Here is a 17,200-nt window from a genome sequence, read left to right on the forward strand (position 1 = left end):
CGGGCGCAGAGGCATCGATCTGACCCTCGGCCGCCCTGGAAGGAAGGCTGCTGGGGCTCTAACTCGGTGCCGACGCTCCTGGAGAGCAGGGCGGCCGGCGCCGCGATACCGCAGGTGCCCTGTCCCCAGGGCTCTGGGCCAGGCCCGGCCGTCCCCGCCCGGCTGCACTCAGGGGTCGGAGGGACCGATCGGCCGGCGCGGGACACAGTGAGGGTCGGCGGGGCCGCCTGGCGCGGGGCACAGGGCCGCAACCCCCCTCCCGCCGCGGGGCCCGGGGCGGCGAGCAAGGCAGCCCGGGGGCACCGTGCGGCGCCCTCTCCGCCGCGGAAAGCCCGGCCGCCCGCCCGGCCGCGCACACGGAGGGTTGACAGGGGCGGCTGGAGCCCCGGGGATCCCCTCCTTCGCGGGGCCCCCAGAACGAGGCGCTGCCATCCCACTCCTCCCTCAGACCCCAGAGCTCACCCACCTGCAACTGCAGTCTCCGAAGTCTCCACCCTAGTCTCGCTGCCGCCACAGGCCTCACTGCGATTGGCCTGAACCGTTGTCCTGTTAGCGCTTCTCCGAGTGTGAGTGGCGCAACCAGGGGCTCTCGGCCTTGGTCCCTCCCTACGCTCCCTGAGGCCCCGCCCCGCGTGACGTCACGCGCTGCCGCAGAGCGCAGAGGCGGGCCTGCGTCTCCGCCCCTAGCCGTTCTCTGGAGGAGACGGCGGCGCGGCCGGAGAAAAGCGAAAGCCCCCTGGTGGGCGGGGCTGCGCGCGCACGTCGGCGGCGCCCGCCTCCTTCCTCCTGACGCCGGTGCGAAGGGGGTGGGGCCACGCCTGCGTCCACGCCACCTGGGCCCGGGGCGGTTGCGGGGTCCTTTCTCCGTGCATGGGCTCGCCCGCGCGGCGGTGCTCTTCGGTGCCTGCGATGGAGGGCGTGCGTTGGGCCTTTTCGTGCGGCACCTGGCTGCCGAGCCGCGCCGAGTGGCTGCTGGCGGTGCGGTCGATCCAGCCCGAGGAGAAGGAGCGCATCGGCCAGTTCGTCTTCGCCCGGGACGCCAAAGCAGCCATGGTACTACAGGTTTGCCGGGGGTGGAAGGGCCAGGGCAGCCGCCGCCGGGGGTCGTGGGCCTCCCGGGCCGGCCTATACGTGCGGGCCGGGCGGCCGGGCCTCGGCGAGGACAGCCCCTACCCCGTGGGAGCCGCGCGGCCGCGGGGGCGGTGATGCTGGGGTCGGGGCCGCCGCCCGCCCCACGGCGAGGGGTCTGCATCATGCACGTCCGGGGTTGTCAGATCTTCATCTTACTTCCGCGCGGGTCGTGCACCTGCCGGTGCGATGCTCCAGTCTCCACATCCTGAGAAGGTCTGCGCGCGGTAGGCCCTCGGAATCCCTGATGGCCCCACTTTGTTTAGCTCTGCACGCCGCCCAGCGGGGGAAGGCCTAGGCCAGCCTCGAGGCCTCGGAGAGTGGGCCCAGGACGCGGGCAGGGGGGCGAGGCCCGAGAAGGGGGGCCTGGGCCTGAGGGAGGGGGCCTGGGCTGCGGGGAGGGGGATGGGCCGAGTCCTGGCGAAGGGACCTGGGCTGCAGAGAGGGTTCCTGGACCGCGGGGAGGGGGCCCGGGCCGTGGGGAGGGGTGGGTCGAGCCCTGGGGAGGGGGCCCAAGGTCCCGGGTAGGGGTCCTGGGCCGCCAGGAGGAGGGCCGAGTCTTGGCAAGGGGACCTGTGCCGCGGGGAGGGGAGGCCGAGCCCCGGGGAGGAGGCCTGGGCCGCGGGGAGGGGACTTGGGCTCCGGGGAGAGTTCCTGGATCGCGGGGAAGGGCCCCGGGCCGCGGGGAGTAGGGGCGAGTCCCGAGGAGGAGTCCTGGGCCGCGGAGATGGGGAGCTGAGCCCGGGGAGGGAACCTGGGTCGCGGGGAGGGATGGGCCGAGCCCCAGGGAGGGGACCTGGGCCGCGGGGATGTGGGTGGGCCCAGTCCCGAGGAGGGTTCCTGAGCCGCGAAGAGGGGGGACTGAGCCCCAGGAGGGGTCTTGGGCGGCGAGGAGGAGGGCCGAATACTGGGGAGGGTTCTTGGGCTGAGGGGAGGGGTCCTGGACCGAAAAGAGAAGGCCCGGGCCGCGGGGAGGGGCCGTCTTAGGCATACCCCCGTACTGACTCTGTACCTTGGGGAACAATGGTTTAAACGGAATTACTTATTTTAGTGATATATTTTCAAGCAACGTATGGAAAGTTGCATTTGGAAATTATCTCTTCTGTAGACAGCATTTTGAAGTAGCTTGCAGTTACCATCACTTTAAAGACCGCCAGTTCTTGAAAATGCCTCTGTATGGAAACGCCTTTTCCTTTAGAAGGTGGGCTAATTGATAATGTTTGGAGGGCATATTGGTGAATTTTTTTAAAACTTTTTTTTATAATTTGTAAGAAACCGTAATGCAGAGCGTTGTGAGTTTTAAAAATCATTGTTAGAATGGAAGGGGAAAATACTTGAAAGGTATTTTATAAAATATCATATGTTTTGTTACTTCATATCTTTGGGTATTTTTGTGTGGTTTTAGTAATTTATTTACTAATTAAAGACGTGGGACACTGGGAGAGGTATGAGGTATATGTGAAGTAAGTCATGCATTGCTAATTGTGTGTGTGTGTTGAGAGAGACAGAGAGACAGAGAATGGGGGAGGGGCCGAGATAGGGAGAGGTAGACTCCCATGCTGTCAGCACAGAGCCCACCATGGGGCTTGATCTCACCAATCTTGAGATGATGACCTGAACTGAAATCAAAAGTCAGGCGCATAACCTACTGAGCCACCCAGGTGTCCCTGACTTGTTAATTATTGTAGCTGAGTGATGTGTCTATAGGGTCTGCATGTACTTGGACATAGGCAGAAAGATGTAGGAACAACAGGGTGGTTCCTTGGGAGATTGTTTATAATAGCTAAACTAGAGCCAGCCTAAATGTCCGGTAATAGGGGAGTAGTCCATCAAGAGGAGGACCTTGAGAGTATGAAGTACTATGCTACAGTTAAAAGGGTACAGACTGGATCCATGTGTACAGACATGAAATCATTCCCAGCACTTGCACGTTATAAAGCTTATGGATGGTGCAGGCCCGCTTAGAGTAGGATCTCATATATGAAATAGATAGCAAAAGCATAGCTAAACGAACACATATTTATTTAGACACGTCGTGAAAAGACCAGAAGGGTGCCGAATGTGAGCATTGGTTACTTGTTGACGGGAGAGACTTTGACCTTTTCTTCTAGCTTCTTAAGCATTGCTGAAGTCTTAACGTGGTATGTTTAGTACTTCCGTACTTTTGAACACCTAAAAATGAATATATTTTAGAAACCACAAAAATGGACTTTGTTACACGCAGCGTATTTGAATCTTTAGTACACATCAATACATACTATGTGTTTTGCTTACTTAACAGGCCGGTCGTCTGATGATGAGGAAATTAGTTGCAGAGAAATTGAATATCCCTTGGAATAATATTCGTTTGCAGAGAACTGCAAAGGGAAAACCAGTTCTTGCGAAAGACTCCTTGAATCCTTACCCCAATTTCAACTTTAACATCTCTCATCAAGGGGACTATGCTGTGCTCGCTGCTGAACCTGAGCTGCAAGTTGGAATTGATGTGATGAAGACTAGTTTTCCAGGTAATGTTGCATTTTTGCAGTGCACAAGTTACCAGTCTTGTGTTCTCAGTTCTTATCTGTCCGAAGACTCGGGCCAGGAGGTGTATTGCAGATCTTTAAGTTTAGGAAAAATGTGCTCAGTAGTCAAAGGTGCTGTAGCTGAGAGAACATGTATCTGAAAAGGGTATATTTCCCTTTTTCTGTGAATATCCGCAAACGTCTGTGGAAAGGAAAGGTTCTCTGAGTTGAGCACGCGTGTAATGCTTTCCCTAGAGTCAAAATGAAAATAACAAAGGTTTCCTTCTTGGATTATACCCTAGCTTGTTAAATAAGAATACATTTCAAACTGTTTTTGAGGATTGTTAACTTTTCTAAAGAACGGTTTTTCAGTAGCTTTTTGTATTATTTAAATAATGTTAAACCGAAATGAACTCCATGAACAGTCCATTTCGAATGGCATTCTAGTTAGAAAACATAGTAATTAGGGGTGCCTGGGTGGCGCAGTCGGTTAAGCGTCCGACTTCAGCCAGGTCACGATCTCACGGTCCGTGAGTTCGAGCCCCGCGTCGGGCTCTGGGCTGATGGCTCAGAGCCTGGAGCCTGTTTCTGATTCTGTGTCTCCCTCTCTCTCTGCCCCTCCCCCGTTCATGCTCTGTCTCTCTCTGTCCCAAAAAAATAAATAAACGTTTAAAAAAAACATTAAAAAAAAAGAAAACATAGTAATTATATTGTAAGAACTTCGTTTCATTCAGGTATTTTCCAGAATTCACGAGTAACTTGTTTTGCTTAAAAAAAAGAAAAAAACGAAAAAAAACAAAAACATCTCCTTGGTGAAGTATACTATAGTCCTATAGTGGAGATGACCTGTATTTCTGGAATATTTTAATTACAGCTCTTTGTAGCACATTTACATGAGCAAAAATTAAGAGCAAGCCATTATTAAAGTATTTAAGTTGCTTATATTTTGCGTTAGGTATTGGTAATTGGTGACCGTAGGAACTGCTTACATTGACTGTGGGGTTGAGTTTTCAGGTAGTTTTACTAGAGCACAGGTTCTCTTAACTGCGCTGTAGTTTTCATCACCTGTAACATTTAGTGAGCACTTACTATAAGCCAGCACGTTTTATTAAGTGCCATATTTATATTGTCCATTTTAATTGTTCCAACCACCCCAACATCAATACGCTATTTTTATGAGGAGGTAAGTAACAGGCTAAGAAGAAAGGTGTTAATAAGAGAAAAACATTTTCCTAATTTCATGGTGTAATTTCCTCATCTCCACACTTTCTCCACCACAGTCTTTCCTTCTGTTGCCCTTACTCTGGAAGACTTGTGTTAACTTTATCCCCTGCCCCCATCTCTGCAGAGATGACTTCTGTACCGGTTAGCTGTCACCTCAGCCTTACTAGGGACACCTCTGTGAGCCACAGTCATAGGTCGGTTCTTTTGTCGTGAGCCCTCCTAAAATATATTTCCTTCATTCCACTACATATCTCCGTTTATAATTATTTGTCAGGGTGATTGATGGTCCTTCTCTTGGTCCTCAGAGCCACGTGAGAGCAGGAACTGTGAGCTGTGTCCGAGGCTGGCTGCTGTCATATCTCTTAGCACCTGCCGAGTTCAGCTCATAGCATCGTTAGCTCGCTCTCGGCCAGGTGCATGAGGAAGGACTCTGTGTCTTGGCCGGAGGCCTGCAGAGTGTGGCTGTGAGTCTCTTTGCTCACGGTTGCTGTCGGGTGTCCCTTCACCTCTCTTTGCCACCACCTGCTTTTCTCCTCGCCCACGCTGTTCTCCGATTTGCAAAGGAGGCTCCACTAGTGACAACGGAGATTCTTGGCCTAAAAATTCCTGGATACACATCAAGGCATCAAAAAAAATTTTTCTTTTTAACGCTTATTTACTTTTGAGAGAGAGAGAATGCAAGTGGGGAGGGGCCGACAGAGAGGGAGACACGGAATCTGAAGCAGCCTGCAGGCTCTGAGCCCAGCGTGGGTCTCAAACTCAGGAACCGCGAGATCATGACCTGAGCTGGAGTCGACGCTTAACCCACCGAGCCACCCAGGCATCCCGAGGCATTTTTTTTCTTAATGTCCTAAAATTGTTCACCACGTTTTGTGTGAATATGCACATGTGTGTTTTTCCCAGGACGGCATCTGGTTTGCAGGAGCATTACAGAGAGCTTATTCGGAAAAGCCACTGCTAAAAAGGAGGTGTGGCGAGCATGGGAACGAGCCCATGTGCTTTCATAGCTTCCTTTTGTCCTTATTCCAAAAGTCAGAAATTATTTGAGAGGCCACTGGTCCTTTGAATGCAGTGTGCGCAATGACACAAGAATGCTGACCACTAGGGCTCACGGCCGCCTTGCAACTTTGCCTGTGAGATAGATCTTACTACCAGTTGGCTTCCTGGGGACAATATTGGCTGATGGTCAATACTGGATAAATAAGTAACTACTAATTAAAATTTTTTTAAAAATGTTTTTGTTTTTTTTTTTTGAGACAGAGAGAGACAGAGCATGAGTGGGGGAGGGGCAGAGAGAGAGGGAGACACAGAATCGGAAGCAGGCTCCAGGCTCTGAGCTGTCAGCACAGAGCCCGGTATCGGGCTCGAACTCACAGACCGTGAGATCATGACCTGAGCTGAAGTCATTTAACCGACTGAGCCACCCAGGCGCCCCACTAATTAAAACTTTTAATAATTAAAAAGTTAAATGAGCAAAAACTGAAAATTCAGTTTCCTATTTTATTAGGACACCTTCCCCACCGTACACATACAACTTTTTTTATCGATCTTATTTGGCTAATCACAGTGTCTAGACCTTAACTCTTCTTTGCTTCATTGCCAAAAAGCTCTTGCTGTATCTCCTAACTGGGGAAGAGCGGTTTTCCGGTCACTGCGCTGGTTCTCAAGCGTGAATGGACAGTTTATCACTCAGTGAGAGGGAAGTAGACTGTTCTACTGCAATGGGGACTCATTTGAATTGCTCTGCTTATCAGAATAAGTGATAGCCGAGCAAGGCACGTTCCCCAAGGTTGCTGAGTGATGGAGGGCACAACCCAGGCCGGACTTTGTGGCGGACATTGTTACCAGATTGTCTTCCAGGTTGGAGTCAGCTGTTGGGGCATCCTTGGTGTGTGGAAAAACTCCATTCCATTTTGTCTTCTGTTCCTGTCTGCAGGGAAGCATCATGTAGGAACTTGTTAGGCATTTCTGCAGGCTAAAAGTCCCTCCCTCTCCCAGGGCTCCCGTCGCTGCTGGTAGGTCACTAGGGAGTAACTGCTGGACCCAGGCAGCCTTGCGGGGGGGTCTTCTAGCCAGATGCCCACAGCTGGAGGGGGATGTGGCAGCTGCTGCTGTGTTCTCTGCTTCTTGGAGAAAAGAGCTGGTGCAGGGCTGGCCCTCAGGAAATAATTATTTAGTTAAATGTCCAGACAGGAGGGCTTATAAGGTGCTGGGGACCCCAGGATGGGTAATGAGTCAGCGCAGCACATTTCTAACTCCTGGGGACAGGTGTTCTGTGGGTCCTCGTGATAATTTGCCGCCCCAGATTGGGAAATTGGTTTTTCCTTCATTTTCTAATTTTTATCTAACATCAAAGCCTTTTGTGGTTAATGAGTATAAAAGAAAATACAGTTCTATGAATTTTTTAGTCGTGTTCCCACATTTACAAAACAAGACAAGATATACAGTATCAAAATTATTATTTAGATTTGGGAAAAGACCAAAATAAGTTTTTCCCATGATTTTACATTTTCAGGTTCCCATTTTTATTATAAACTTAGCTGGATAGTAATTGTCAGGACAAAACTGACTCGATGTTTTGAGATTTGGTACTAATTTAATAGCTTAGAAATGACTCAAGGCACTGCTGTCTAGAACGGCTGCTACATAAATTGAGCACAGTGAGTATAAAGTGCACGGTGGGACTATGAGGTAGGAGGGTGGTCTGGTCTTCCTGTGTCCTTCCACCTTACTGTTCCCCGTGCAGCTGTAATAGCTTCCTGACTGCTTCCCGCTTTTGTGCTGTCGGTACAGTTCTATGTGTGGAGTGCAGTGGTCTTTAAAAATACCTACAGCAGTTTTCTCAAAACTCTTGGGTTGGTTCTTAATAAAATCCAGTCCCCTTCTCACGACCCTGTGTCCTTCTTGTTGGTACCTCTCTCTTCTAGCTGCTGTCCTTGTCTTTCATTGCTTCAAGTAGCAAAGTGCTCTGCGTCCTTGCAGAAACGCTGACCTTTCTTCCTGTCCTCTCTTTTCCTGAGTACCTGAGACCTGGAGCGTGAGAGGTAGTCAGTTCCTCCTTCAATTTTTTCTTTTAACGTGTATTTATTTTTTGAAAGAGGGAGACTGAGAACGAACAGGGGAGGAGGAGAGAGAGAGAGAGAGAGAGAGAGAGAGACACAGAATCCGAAGCAGGCTCCAGACTCTGAGTTGTCAGCATGGAGCCTGATGCAGGGCTCGAACCCCTGAACCGTGAGATTATGACCTGAGCCGAAGTCAGATGCTCAACCAACTCAGCCACGGCACTGGTCAGTTCCTCCTTCGAAGAGACTTTTCTGGCCACCGACTGGCCTTCTTTTCCTCTGTGTGGCCCTTCTCATTTGTCCTGACAGCCTAACTCCTAGACTGTCGTCTGTCCTTCCTCATTAGATGAGGTTGGGGATTGTGGCTTCTTGCGGCTTTGCTCCAGTGCACCCCGTACTTAGCCGAGGGTGCAGCCACCTTGCAGGTGCTCGGTGCATATTTATCACATGTGCAAATGAGAGGAGTCCTAGGCTTGGCTAAATGTGTTTGTTACAAACGAGAAAGTGAGAACACATCCATGGTGGAAAACGTTACAAGAGAAACTGTCCTGGTCAGTGAGTTGTGGTTCCAAGCATTTCCTCCCGTTGAGTCGTCTTCCTCGCCCTCCTTTGTCTCCACTGCCTCCACTCCGCTCCCACCCAGGTCTCACCTGCTTGCTTCTGAGGTTACTTTCACAGTCATTCCCACATCCGGGCTCTCGCTCTCCCGGACCCGCGTTCTGCAGGGGTGCTTACTGACCACGTTTGTCTTATTTCAGCCTGGACACATGGAAGCAGGTAGCTGAAATAAGTCACACTTCCTTCTGTACTCCGACCTCCTCCCTGGAAAACCAGGTCTTCCCAGCAGGGAATATCCCCTTCCCAGTTACAGGGTGGGGTTGGCTGTGGGGCACCTTCCTCTGTGCTGATGCTTCTATGTGTGTTAGAGCCTTGGATGTGTTATCTTCGTCTTTTGATGCCTAGGACCAAGTGCTATTTTTAATTTAGAGACTAGAGTAAGACTCCGGCCCTAGGTGACAGCTAAAAAGTAGATCATGGAGGGGCGCCTGGGTGGCTCAGTCTGTTAAGCATCCAACTACGGCCCAGGTCATGATCTCGCAGTTCGTGAGTTCAAGCCCTGTGTAGGGTTCTGTGCTGACAGCTCAGAGCCTGGAGTCTGCTTCAGAGTCTTTGTCTCCCGCTCTTTCTGCCCCTCCCCTGTTCACGCTCTGTTTCTCTCTCAAAAATAAACATTAAAAAAAAAAAAAGTAGAACATGGATTTGTACCCCGGGTCCAAAGCCCACCTACGTAGTCTGTAGTATGTGGCCTGTCTGTGCTAGATTGTACTGATTCCTGTTTAAGGTTTTACAGGTACAAAGTATGTGAAGCATTCTGCAGAATGGGGTTAAATGAACTTAAGGTTTTCATGGAGGAATTCATGTCTAAGCATATGAAAAATACAGCGAGAGGGGACTGGCTTTAGCATTTCTTACGAGTTTGTTAAGCATTGTAAACACAAGAATAGAAAACTGACAGTTAACAGTGAGAGCCCGGTGTCTACACAAAATAATAGTTCAATGGGCAAAGATTATTGATTAAATGGTGCATTATTCTCGTCACTAGAGCAATAGCTTATCGACTACTCTAATTTGTGATTTGTATAAACTGCTTATCAGTACTTTCTAATCATTGTATAAAACTTCTTTATATATTGTGGATACTAATAGTTTATTGACCAAATTTGTTGTATTTTGCCCATTGTATTATTATTTACCTTTTAAATTTAGTTATATTTTTGGCCATATGAATTATATTTTTTTAATTAAATACATCTATCTTTTGATTGACAAATTCTGAATTCTGTCTTATTTGGAAAAAATAATTAAATTGATATAAGATATTCTCTGCCCATAGGGTGGAGTCCACTAGATTTTCTAAAATTGCAGTTTTAGGGGCATCTGGGTGGCTAAGTCAGTTGGGTGTCAGACTCTTGGTTTTGGCTGAGGTCATGATCTCAGGGTTTGTGGGTTTGAGCCCCAGGTCAGGCTCTGTGCTGACAGCATGGAGCCTGCTTGGTTTGTTCTTTCTTTCTCTCTCTCTCTTTCTGCCCCTCTACCACTCATGCTATCTGTCTCTAAATAAACCTAAAAAATAAAATTACAATTTTATTTTTACGTTTAAATCTTTAATTCTTCTACAACTTGTGTGTATGTGATGATTTATATCCTAATGGCTAAACAGTTCTACCACCAAAGCTGGATAGTTGAAGGCATAGACATGGACAGTGCCTGGAATGATTGCATACTTAACAAAGGTTAGCTCTGAGGTGGTGGTGGTTATATGCATAGAGTAGTGGGTTTTTTTTTTTTTAATGTTTTATTTACTATTTATTTTTGAGAGAGAGAGGGAGGCACAGAATGTGAAGAAGACTCCAGGCTCTGAGCTATCAGCACAGACCTAATGTGGGCCTCGAGCTCGTGGACCGAGAGATCGTAGCCTGAGCTGAAGTCGGACGCTTAACTGACTGAGCCACTTAGATGTCTGTACAGTGATGGTTTTAAAATGGTGGTCAGGATACTAAAATCAGCCAGGCTGCTCCTCAAAATGCAGATTCCTTGAAACGCCCCCAGACCTACTGGACCAGAATCTCTGAGAGCACAGCTGGTTTCTCAGGTGAATGTCAGTCATATTAATGTTTGGGGATCCCTGTACTTGGTATAGTTTACAGATCCAGCAGTGAGGAAGTCCGTAACCCGTCCCTTTTTTTAACGATGGAAGTCATGAGAAAGCCCTTAGACCCTTGTGTTACACTAGAGAACAAAGTTAGAGTTAGGTTTTCATGACTATTGCTAGAACACAGTGGAATTGTGTACTCTCTCAGACTTGTGGAAGCAGGATGCCTGTGAAGCTAGAAAGGTCAGAGGAAACCAAGTCCGCAGACGTGATCGGTTTCATATTAAATCTTCTCTCAGAAACCAGGAAATACATTTGTGGCACATACGACGGACAGAGGTTAACCCTGTTAACGTACGAACTGCTGAAGTAGCGACAGGAAAACCGCGTAGACGTGGTGGATGCACAGGGGATGCAGTGCCGTGCCTCGCAGAAGAGCAGTAACAGTGTGCACGACACCAGCGCCCCCATTTGTGAGGAACTGAGTAATTGGGGCCCTTTACACGTGTGTTCCGTAATCTCCCCCGCTCTGCCTTGCTGGAAGCTTTGGAACTACCGAGGTTGAAAGGACTGTCGGCACAGAGGCGATGGTGCCCGGACGTGAGCGTCTGACTCGCGGGCGCTGAAGCTGTCTGGAGTGTGGGTGCGTCTGCACACGTGACGTGCGTCGTGTGCCTGTGCCCTGGTTTCCCGGGGCTCCAGAGCGGCCACTACGCACTCCTGTGTTAGACCCCAGAGGGTTGTGATGTCCTCAAGGCCACCAGTCAGAGTCGACAGGGCCGCGCTCCTCTGACGCTCTAGGGAGAACCCCTCGTTGCCTCTTCCTGGTTTCCTGGCCCCCCTTGGCCGCCCTTGGCCGCCCTTGGCTTCTAGCTTGGCCACCTCGGTACCACCTGCATCTTCCTAGATTCTCTCTGTGCCTGAGTGTTTCTCCGTCACTGGATACAGGGCCTGTCCTAATCCACTGTGACCTCATCCTAATGTGATTCCATCTGCAGACTCCACCTGAGGTTCTGCGTGGCCATGAATTTTGGGAGATGCTGTTCGACCCAGTACAGTCCATCCTCCACCTTCCCCCATAAATGTATCTCTTTCCCACGTACAAAATAAACTCATCCCGTCCCAGCCTCTCCGAGCCTTAGCTTGTTCCAGCATTCACTCTGACTCCAGCATCTCTTCTGAATATCATCAGCTCCAAAGCTTCAATGTCTCATCATGTGGATGATCTAACTCAGGTACAGGTGAGGCTGGGTATGTTCCATGGCGGCACAGAATTCCTCACTCTCCTGTGAACCTGTTAAGCTAGAAAAGAAACCATCTGCTTCTGTAACACCTTGGGGGAATAGGCACAGGGTAGCCTTTCCCATTTCAGGAGGGTAAAGTGGGAAAGGGAGGCCTTGGGCCCCAAGCAGGTTGAAAAGCCAACAGGGCAAACTTTGTATGGTTTCGAGGCCTGAGAATAGTCCGTGTCTCCTGCTCTGTTTCCTGGTCCTGGGGCCTCCCCCACCCTCTGGCCCCTCTACCTGCCTTCAGGGGGTCCTGCCCTCTTCCTGAAAGATTACACCTTTGCAGCCCCTGAGTTCCGTTCTTGTTCTCCAGGCCTGTTTCTTGCCACATATGTTGATGAAGGCATTTACATAGGCACCACGAGCTGCTGGGGTTCAGGACTGCCTGAGGGGGGGTGTCCAGCCCAGGTGCCCGCATCTCAGTCTGTGCTCTCCTGCTCTAACAGAGCTCCTTTGTCAGGATTTGTGAAACGCACCTGAGGGCCTCATACATTGTTGCTTTATTCTGGGTTTGTGCCTCGGTAAATTCCCACACAAGTCCATCATCACTGTGCACATACTGGCTCAAAGTCTAGAATAGAAGTCTGTCCCTTCCCCGCTCCTGTGGAAGCAAGAATATATGTAATCCAAAAAATGGCACTACTAGAATTTCTAATTGGACTTTTGATCAAAAGCTAAATTTCACTATTTCGAAGCACACAGATGGACAGGGCTCAACCCCTCCCTAAAGTAACAGATCCCTTTTAAGGATGGTGAACACATTGGTGACATTGGGGGACAGATTGACGTAGGTGGGCTTTGAGGTTCTGGTACTAGTGGGATTTCTTTTTGTAGGTTTGCAATAGCAGCTTGAGGTGTTTGTGTGAACTCTTTTGTTGTGGGTTATTACTGAATGTTTAGTCAACCTACCAGTTGGTCTTTGGTCTCGATTAGTTGATCATTATGAAGCTTAGTAGCTAACACTGCTTTTCCTAAAGGCTAAGCAACAAGAGGGGTAATCTGGTTTCCGTAAATGTGGTTAGTGGTTTTGTTTTTCAGTCACTTCATCTTCCTTACCTGTCCCCTTCAGCATGTGGTGGGATGATTAAATCTGACTCACAGGAAACATGAATACGTGATGGTATTATTAGGTGGTTTGCCAGATTATATGTTTGATAATTATGCTGCCTTCAGATCGTTTGAGGGACAAATGTACTGTTCTGGTATTTCCTACTGATTTTTCTCCCCCCGCCGCGAATTCCAATTTCCTAGCTAAACTACCTAGCAGAGGACTCACCCACTGTGTATTTCCACCATAGTGCCACACTGTGGCGCTCTTGTGCTTTGGCCAAATAATTAGAAAATCCTCTTTTCTTCTTGCTGTCACAGCTCTTATTTTGTGGAATGGATAAGATGCTCTCAAAAGTATATGAAAACGCCCTCATATTGGTACTTTTTTAGCTGTACATAATCAGTTTGTGATTGCTTTCAGTGATTGTGCTAGATTGCTTTTTATGTTCATCATTTTGTTTTTTATTAGCATGCATATTTTTTCTCTTGATTGCCCCATATTAGTTAAAAAATCAGAGGGCTTTATCAGTTCATTTTTTATTAGCATGCATATTTAATCTTTTTTGTCTTGATTACCCCATCTTATTTAGTTAAAAAATTAGAGGGTTTTTTGAAGGTTATGAAGAAACCAGCAAACACAATGACATTGTAGATGACAATAGGCATATATTTTCAACTGTGGCATTTGGGGCAGTGTTCCATTAAAGCTACAGTTCTCAAAATATACAGTGTAGTCTCCAAATCCAAGGTAGCTGTTTTCCCCACTGTTAGTGTTTGCACTGTGCCAGAACGTGTTCAAGAGGAAGCAGTTGATGATTTACCTAGATATAGTGCTCCCCGTGTTTAAATTCTCCAGATTTATTGTCACTTTCGAGTGTCATTTCTCAAGCCACGCCATGTGCTAGTGCTGCTTGCTTTCTAAGGAGACTGTGTTTAGTAGGAGCCTTGAGGGAGGTGTTGGGAGAGTGAAGCACGGGACCATCAGAGGGATCCCCCTCCCCTGGGACTCCAAGATCAGCTAATATTTCAGTGCTGTTACATGAAATGACTTGATAGGTCTGCTGGGCTGCTTTTAGGAAGTAACAGTATTTTAGCAATGTGAACAACACAAACAGTAAACACTAATTGAACTCGTAAACTATTGAAATGTATTTTTCTTGAGAACAGAGTGCCAAGGAGAAGATAGTTGGATTAAATGAGTCTGTTGAACTTGAAAGTAAATGATAGTCTCTCTCTTGATCTGTAAAGGACCACATATCACTCCCCACAGGATCATCGGAAGTATCTCCTGGCTAAGGAGGACACTCTTAAGTCTGCTGAAATGGGAATGGTGGGGGATCGTGAACAGTTCTGTGGAGGAATTGATTTTTGATACTTTCTACCCTTGAGATCACTATGGGAACTATACTTGGTTGCTGTAGGACCGGCTGTAAGCTCCCTGTGGAGACGCAGTCCATAGCATTCCGGTGTGCAGTACTGGGGAGTTTCTAGAGTGAGGTTAGCGGTGAAATGCCAATAACGCGTGAAGCACGGGGATTCAACTTCTGGTCTCCAGACAGGCCTCTAACACCCACAGAGCGTGTGCTGGTGGCTGTCACTGGAGGACTTGTAGCCAGTGGGAATGTCGGATTTTAGAGCTGAGTGTTCTAGAGCTGTGAGTCGGAGTTAACACAGTCTGCAAAGGGACGGCCACGAAGAGGAAGCCGTGCTCCGCGAGGAACTGTAGTCGTGAACTAAGGACACGGGACAGCAAGGCATGGGGCAGTAATGGACCAAATGACGGTTCATTTCGTTTATCCACGTGGTGAACGTTTGTGGGCCTTCTGTCCAGGGCCAGGCTCTGATGGGCTCTCCAGGTTGGCTGTGTGGGAGGCCAGCCACCATGACTGACCCATGTGTGACCATTAGTTCTGTACACATTTGTGTAGTATTTACAGTTGACATATTTGCAGAATCAATAAACAAATACAGAAACATCCTGTCTAGTGGTAACGATAGATAAGCACATAGTTCTGTTTTGGAAAAATATGAGAGACGTATCTTGTATTTTTAATTTGTGTCTCAGCTCTCAATTCTGAGAATCAGATTCCTTGAATTATTTGTTATTTATGTTCAGAATTCTCTGTGATATTTTATTGTCTGTGGAACAGAGGCTCTAGGGGTGTATCTCAATTTTTTTGAAAAAAAGCTTACTTCACAGTAGCATCCCTGAAAAGGCAGAAATTAGCATCTGTTTTCATTTGGAAAAGTCAAATAAGAAAACATGTTCAGAAATCATTCCTGTGAAGGAAAGAAGTGTAAAGTAGTTTTCCAAAGTGGTAACTTAGAAAAAAACAGAAGAACAGGAGTGCCTGGATGGCTCAGTCTGTTGAACATCCAACTCTTGATTTCAGCTCAGAACATGATCTGACAGTTGTGAGATCCAGCCCCGCGTCGGGCTCTGTGCTGACAGCACAGAGCCTGCTTTGGTTGGGATTCTCTTTCCCTCTCTCTACCTCTCTGCCCATCTCCTCTTGGGCTTTCTTTCTCCAAAAATAAAACTTAAAAAAAAAAAAAACCCTCGGGGCACCTGGGTGGCTCAGTCAGTTAAGGGTCTGACTTCACCTCAGGTCATGATCTCTCACTCCATAAGTTCGAGCCCCAAGTCAGGCTCTGCGCTGACCGCTCAGAGCCTGGAGTCTGCTTCGGATTCTGTGTCTCCTCTTTCTGCCCCTCCACCTCTCCTGCTCTGTCTCTGTATCTCTCTCTCTCAAAAATAAAGAAACATGAAAAAAAATTAAAAAAATAAACCCTCAGCTTTCTAGCAGTTCTCAAAAACTTACAGTAAAGGAATTGCTCTTTTGTTCCTGTTCTATAACAAAGTAAAAAATGTAAACCCCAGAGGAATATAGCTCTTTTTTAAGATGTTTGTTGTAGATTTCTGATACTCTACCACATCTAGTTCTTTTCCTCCATGTTATTTAGAATTTATACCACATTTGGCTGGTAAATTGTATCAGATTTTCGGAAGGCATCTATCAATACAACTGTGTGTTGTTTTTTTCCCATTGTTACTTAATCACAGAATTTCACTATTTCTATAACTACCCTTGTGTTCCTGGGCTAACCCCTGCTTGTCACTGTCTGTTTTTAATTGTGTGTTTCTTCACTTGACAGGTCGTGGTTCAATTCCAGAATTCTTTCATATTATGAAAAGAAAGTTTACCAACAAAGAATGGGAAACCATCAGAAGCTTTAATGATGAATGGACTCAACTGGATATGTTTTATAGGAATTGGGTATAATTTCTTTCTAATTTTGAGAGTTAAAAGCCCATGATGACTCATTGTCTTTACTAAAAATCGGCATCAAAGTCCTTTGGTTACTAGGGGAGTTCCTAAGGTGTTTAAAACAAATGGGTGATTGTTGGGAACTTTGCGATTTTTTTTTTTTTTTTTTTTTTTTTGCGGCATAATTAAATCTTAATGACAGTTAAGAAAATGGAATGTATATTCAGTGGTCAGTTAGAAGGTACTTGCTCTTAAAGCTCAAACAAGACATTTCTCCCAATGTTTAATGTTTTCTTTTTCAAAGGAACTCGTACACACAAGGCCTTATTTAACACTACTGTAATATTCCCGATATGGCAGAAAACATGCCCTTCGTGAGTTGGTTAATTTAACGGTCATGACAGGGCTGTGAGGGAGGTGCTGTTACACCCAGAGCGGAGGCCCAGGGGATCAGATGATTGACTGTGTGATCCCATGTCTGGTTTGTGTCTGTGCTAGTTGCAAGGGTAAAAGTAATGATAATAACTTGGAGTCACCATGTAGCACAGAGCTAACAATCCAGATGTGTTGGGCCTGTAGAGTTTATGGAGATTTTACCCGCTGAATGTGCTGCTAAGAGAAAATTGTTCTGTATTTTAGGCCCTGAAAGAAAGCTTCATAAAAGCCCTTGGTGTTGGCCTAGGATTTGAATTGCAACGGCTTGAATTCGATATATCCCCATTAAATCTCGATATAGGCCAAGTTTATAAAGAAACACGTTTGTTCCTAGATGGGGAAGAAGAAAAAGAATGGGCATTTGAGGTAAAAAACTTATCACTTGCTGTAAGAATTTCTTTATTTTGTGCATGTCTGTGAGATTAATTAGGGGAGGCTACTCGATGAAAGTGGGCACGACAGGAAGCATTGTTGGTGCCCTGCAGGGGTGGGTCAGGGACCCTGGTTGTGAGCGCAGTGTCGGGCAGGGGAGGTCAGGGACCCCAGGTGTGAGTGCAGTGCCCTGCCGGGGGTAGTCGGGGACCCCAGG

At 47.7% G+C, this 17,200-nt stretch overlaps 2 protein-coding genes and 1 long non-coding RNA gene across 3 annotated transcripts in view; 2 read left to right on the forward strand and 1 right to left on the reverse strand.

The window, feature by feature from the left end:
• KBTBD3 (kelch repeat and BTB domain containing 3) overlaps window positions 1–577 on the reverse strand; it is a 38,832-nt gene extending 38,255 nt beyond the window's left edge. Inside the window, exon 1 of the mRNA XM_040460771.1 lies at window positions 467–577. The gene's annotated coding sequence lies outside the window, so the exon portion shown is untranslated. The remainder of the gene's footprint in view (window positions 1–466) is intronic.
• A 234-nt stretch (window positions 578–811) lies between these two features.
• The window catches only part of AASDHPPT (aminoadipate-semialdehyde dehydrogenase-phosphopantetheinyl transferase), a 29,392-nt gene continuing 13,003 nt past the window's right edge, over window positions 812–17,200 (forward strand). Inside the window, exons 1-4 of the mRNA XM_040460780.1 lie at window positions 812–1,053; window positions 3,410–3,635; window positions 16,064–16,185; window positions 16,816–16,977. Of these exons, the coding sequence (XP_040316714.1) occupies window positions 871–1,053; window positions 3,410–3,635; window positions 16,064–16,185; window positions 16,816–16,977 (693 nt within the window). The 5' untranslated portion in view covers window positions 812–870. The remainder of the gene's footprint in view (window positions 1,054–3,409; window positions 3,636–16,063; window positions 16,186–16,815; window positions 16,978–17,200) is intronic.
• Window positions 10,015–11,697, forward strand: LOC121020771 (uncharacterized). The gene is made up of 2 exons (XR_005786275.1): window positions 10,015–10,571; window positions 10,871–11,697. It is a non-coding gene; the product is annotated as an uncharacterized LOC121020771 (long non-coding RNA).

This window comes from Herpailurus yagouaroundi, unplaced genomic scaffold (assembly GCF_014898765.1).
Source record: "Herpailurus yagouaroundi ecotype Mexico unplaced genomic scaffold, PumYag 251, whole genome shotgun sequence".
Classification (NCBI taxonomy): Eukaryota; Metazoa; Chordata; class Mammalia; order Carnivora; family Felidae; genus Herpailurus; species Herpailurus yagouaroundi.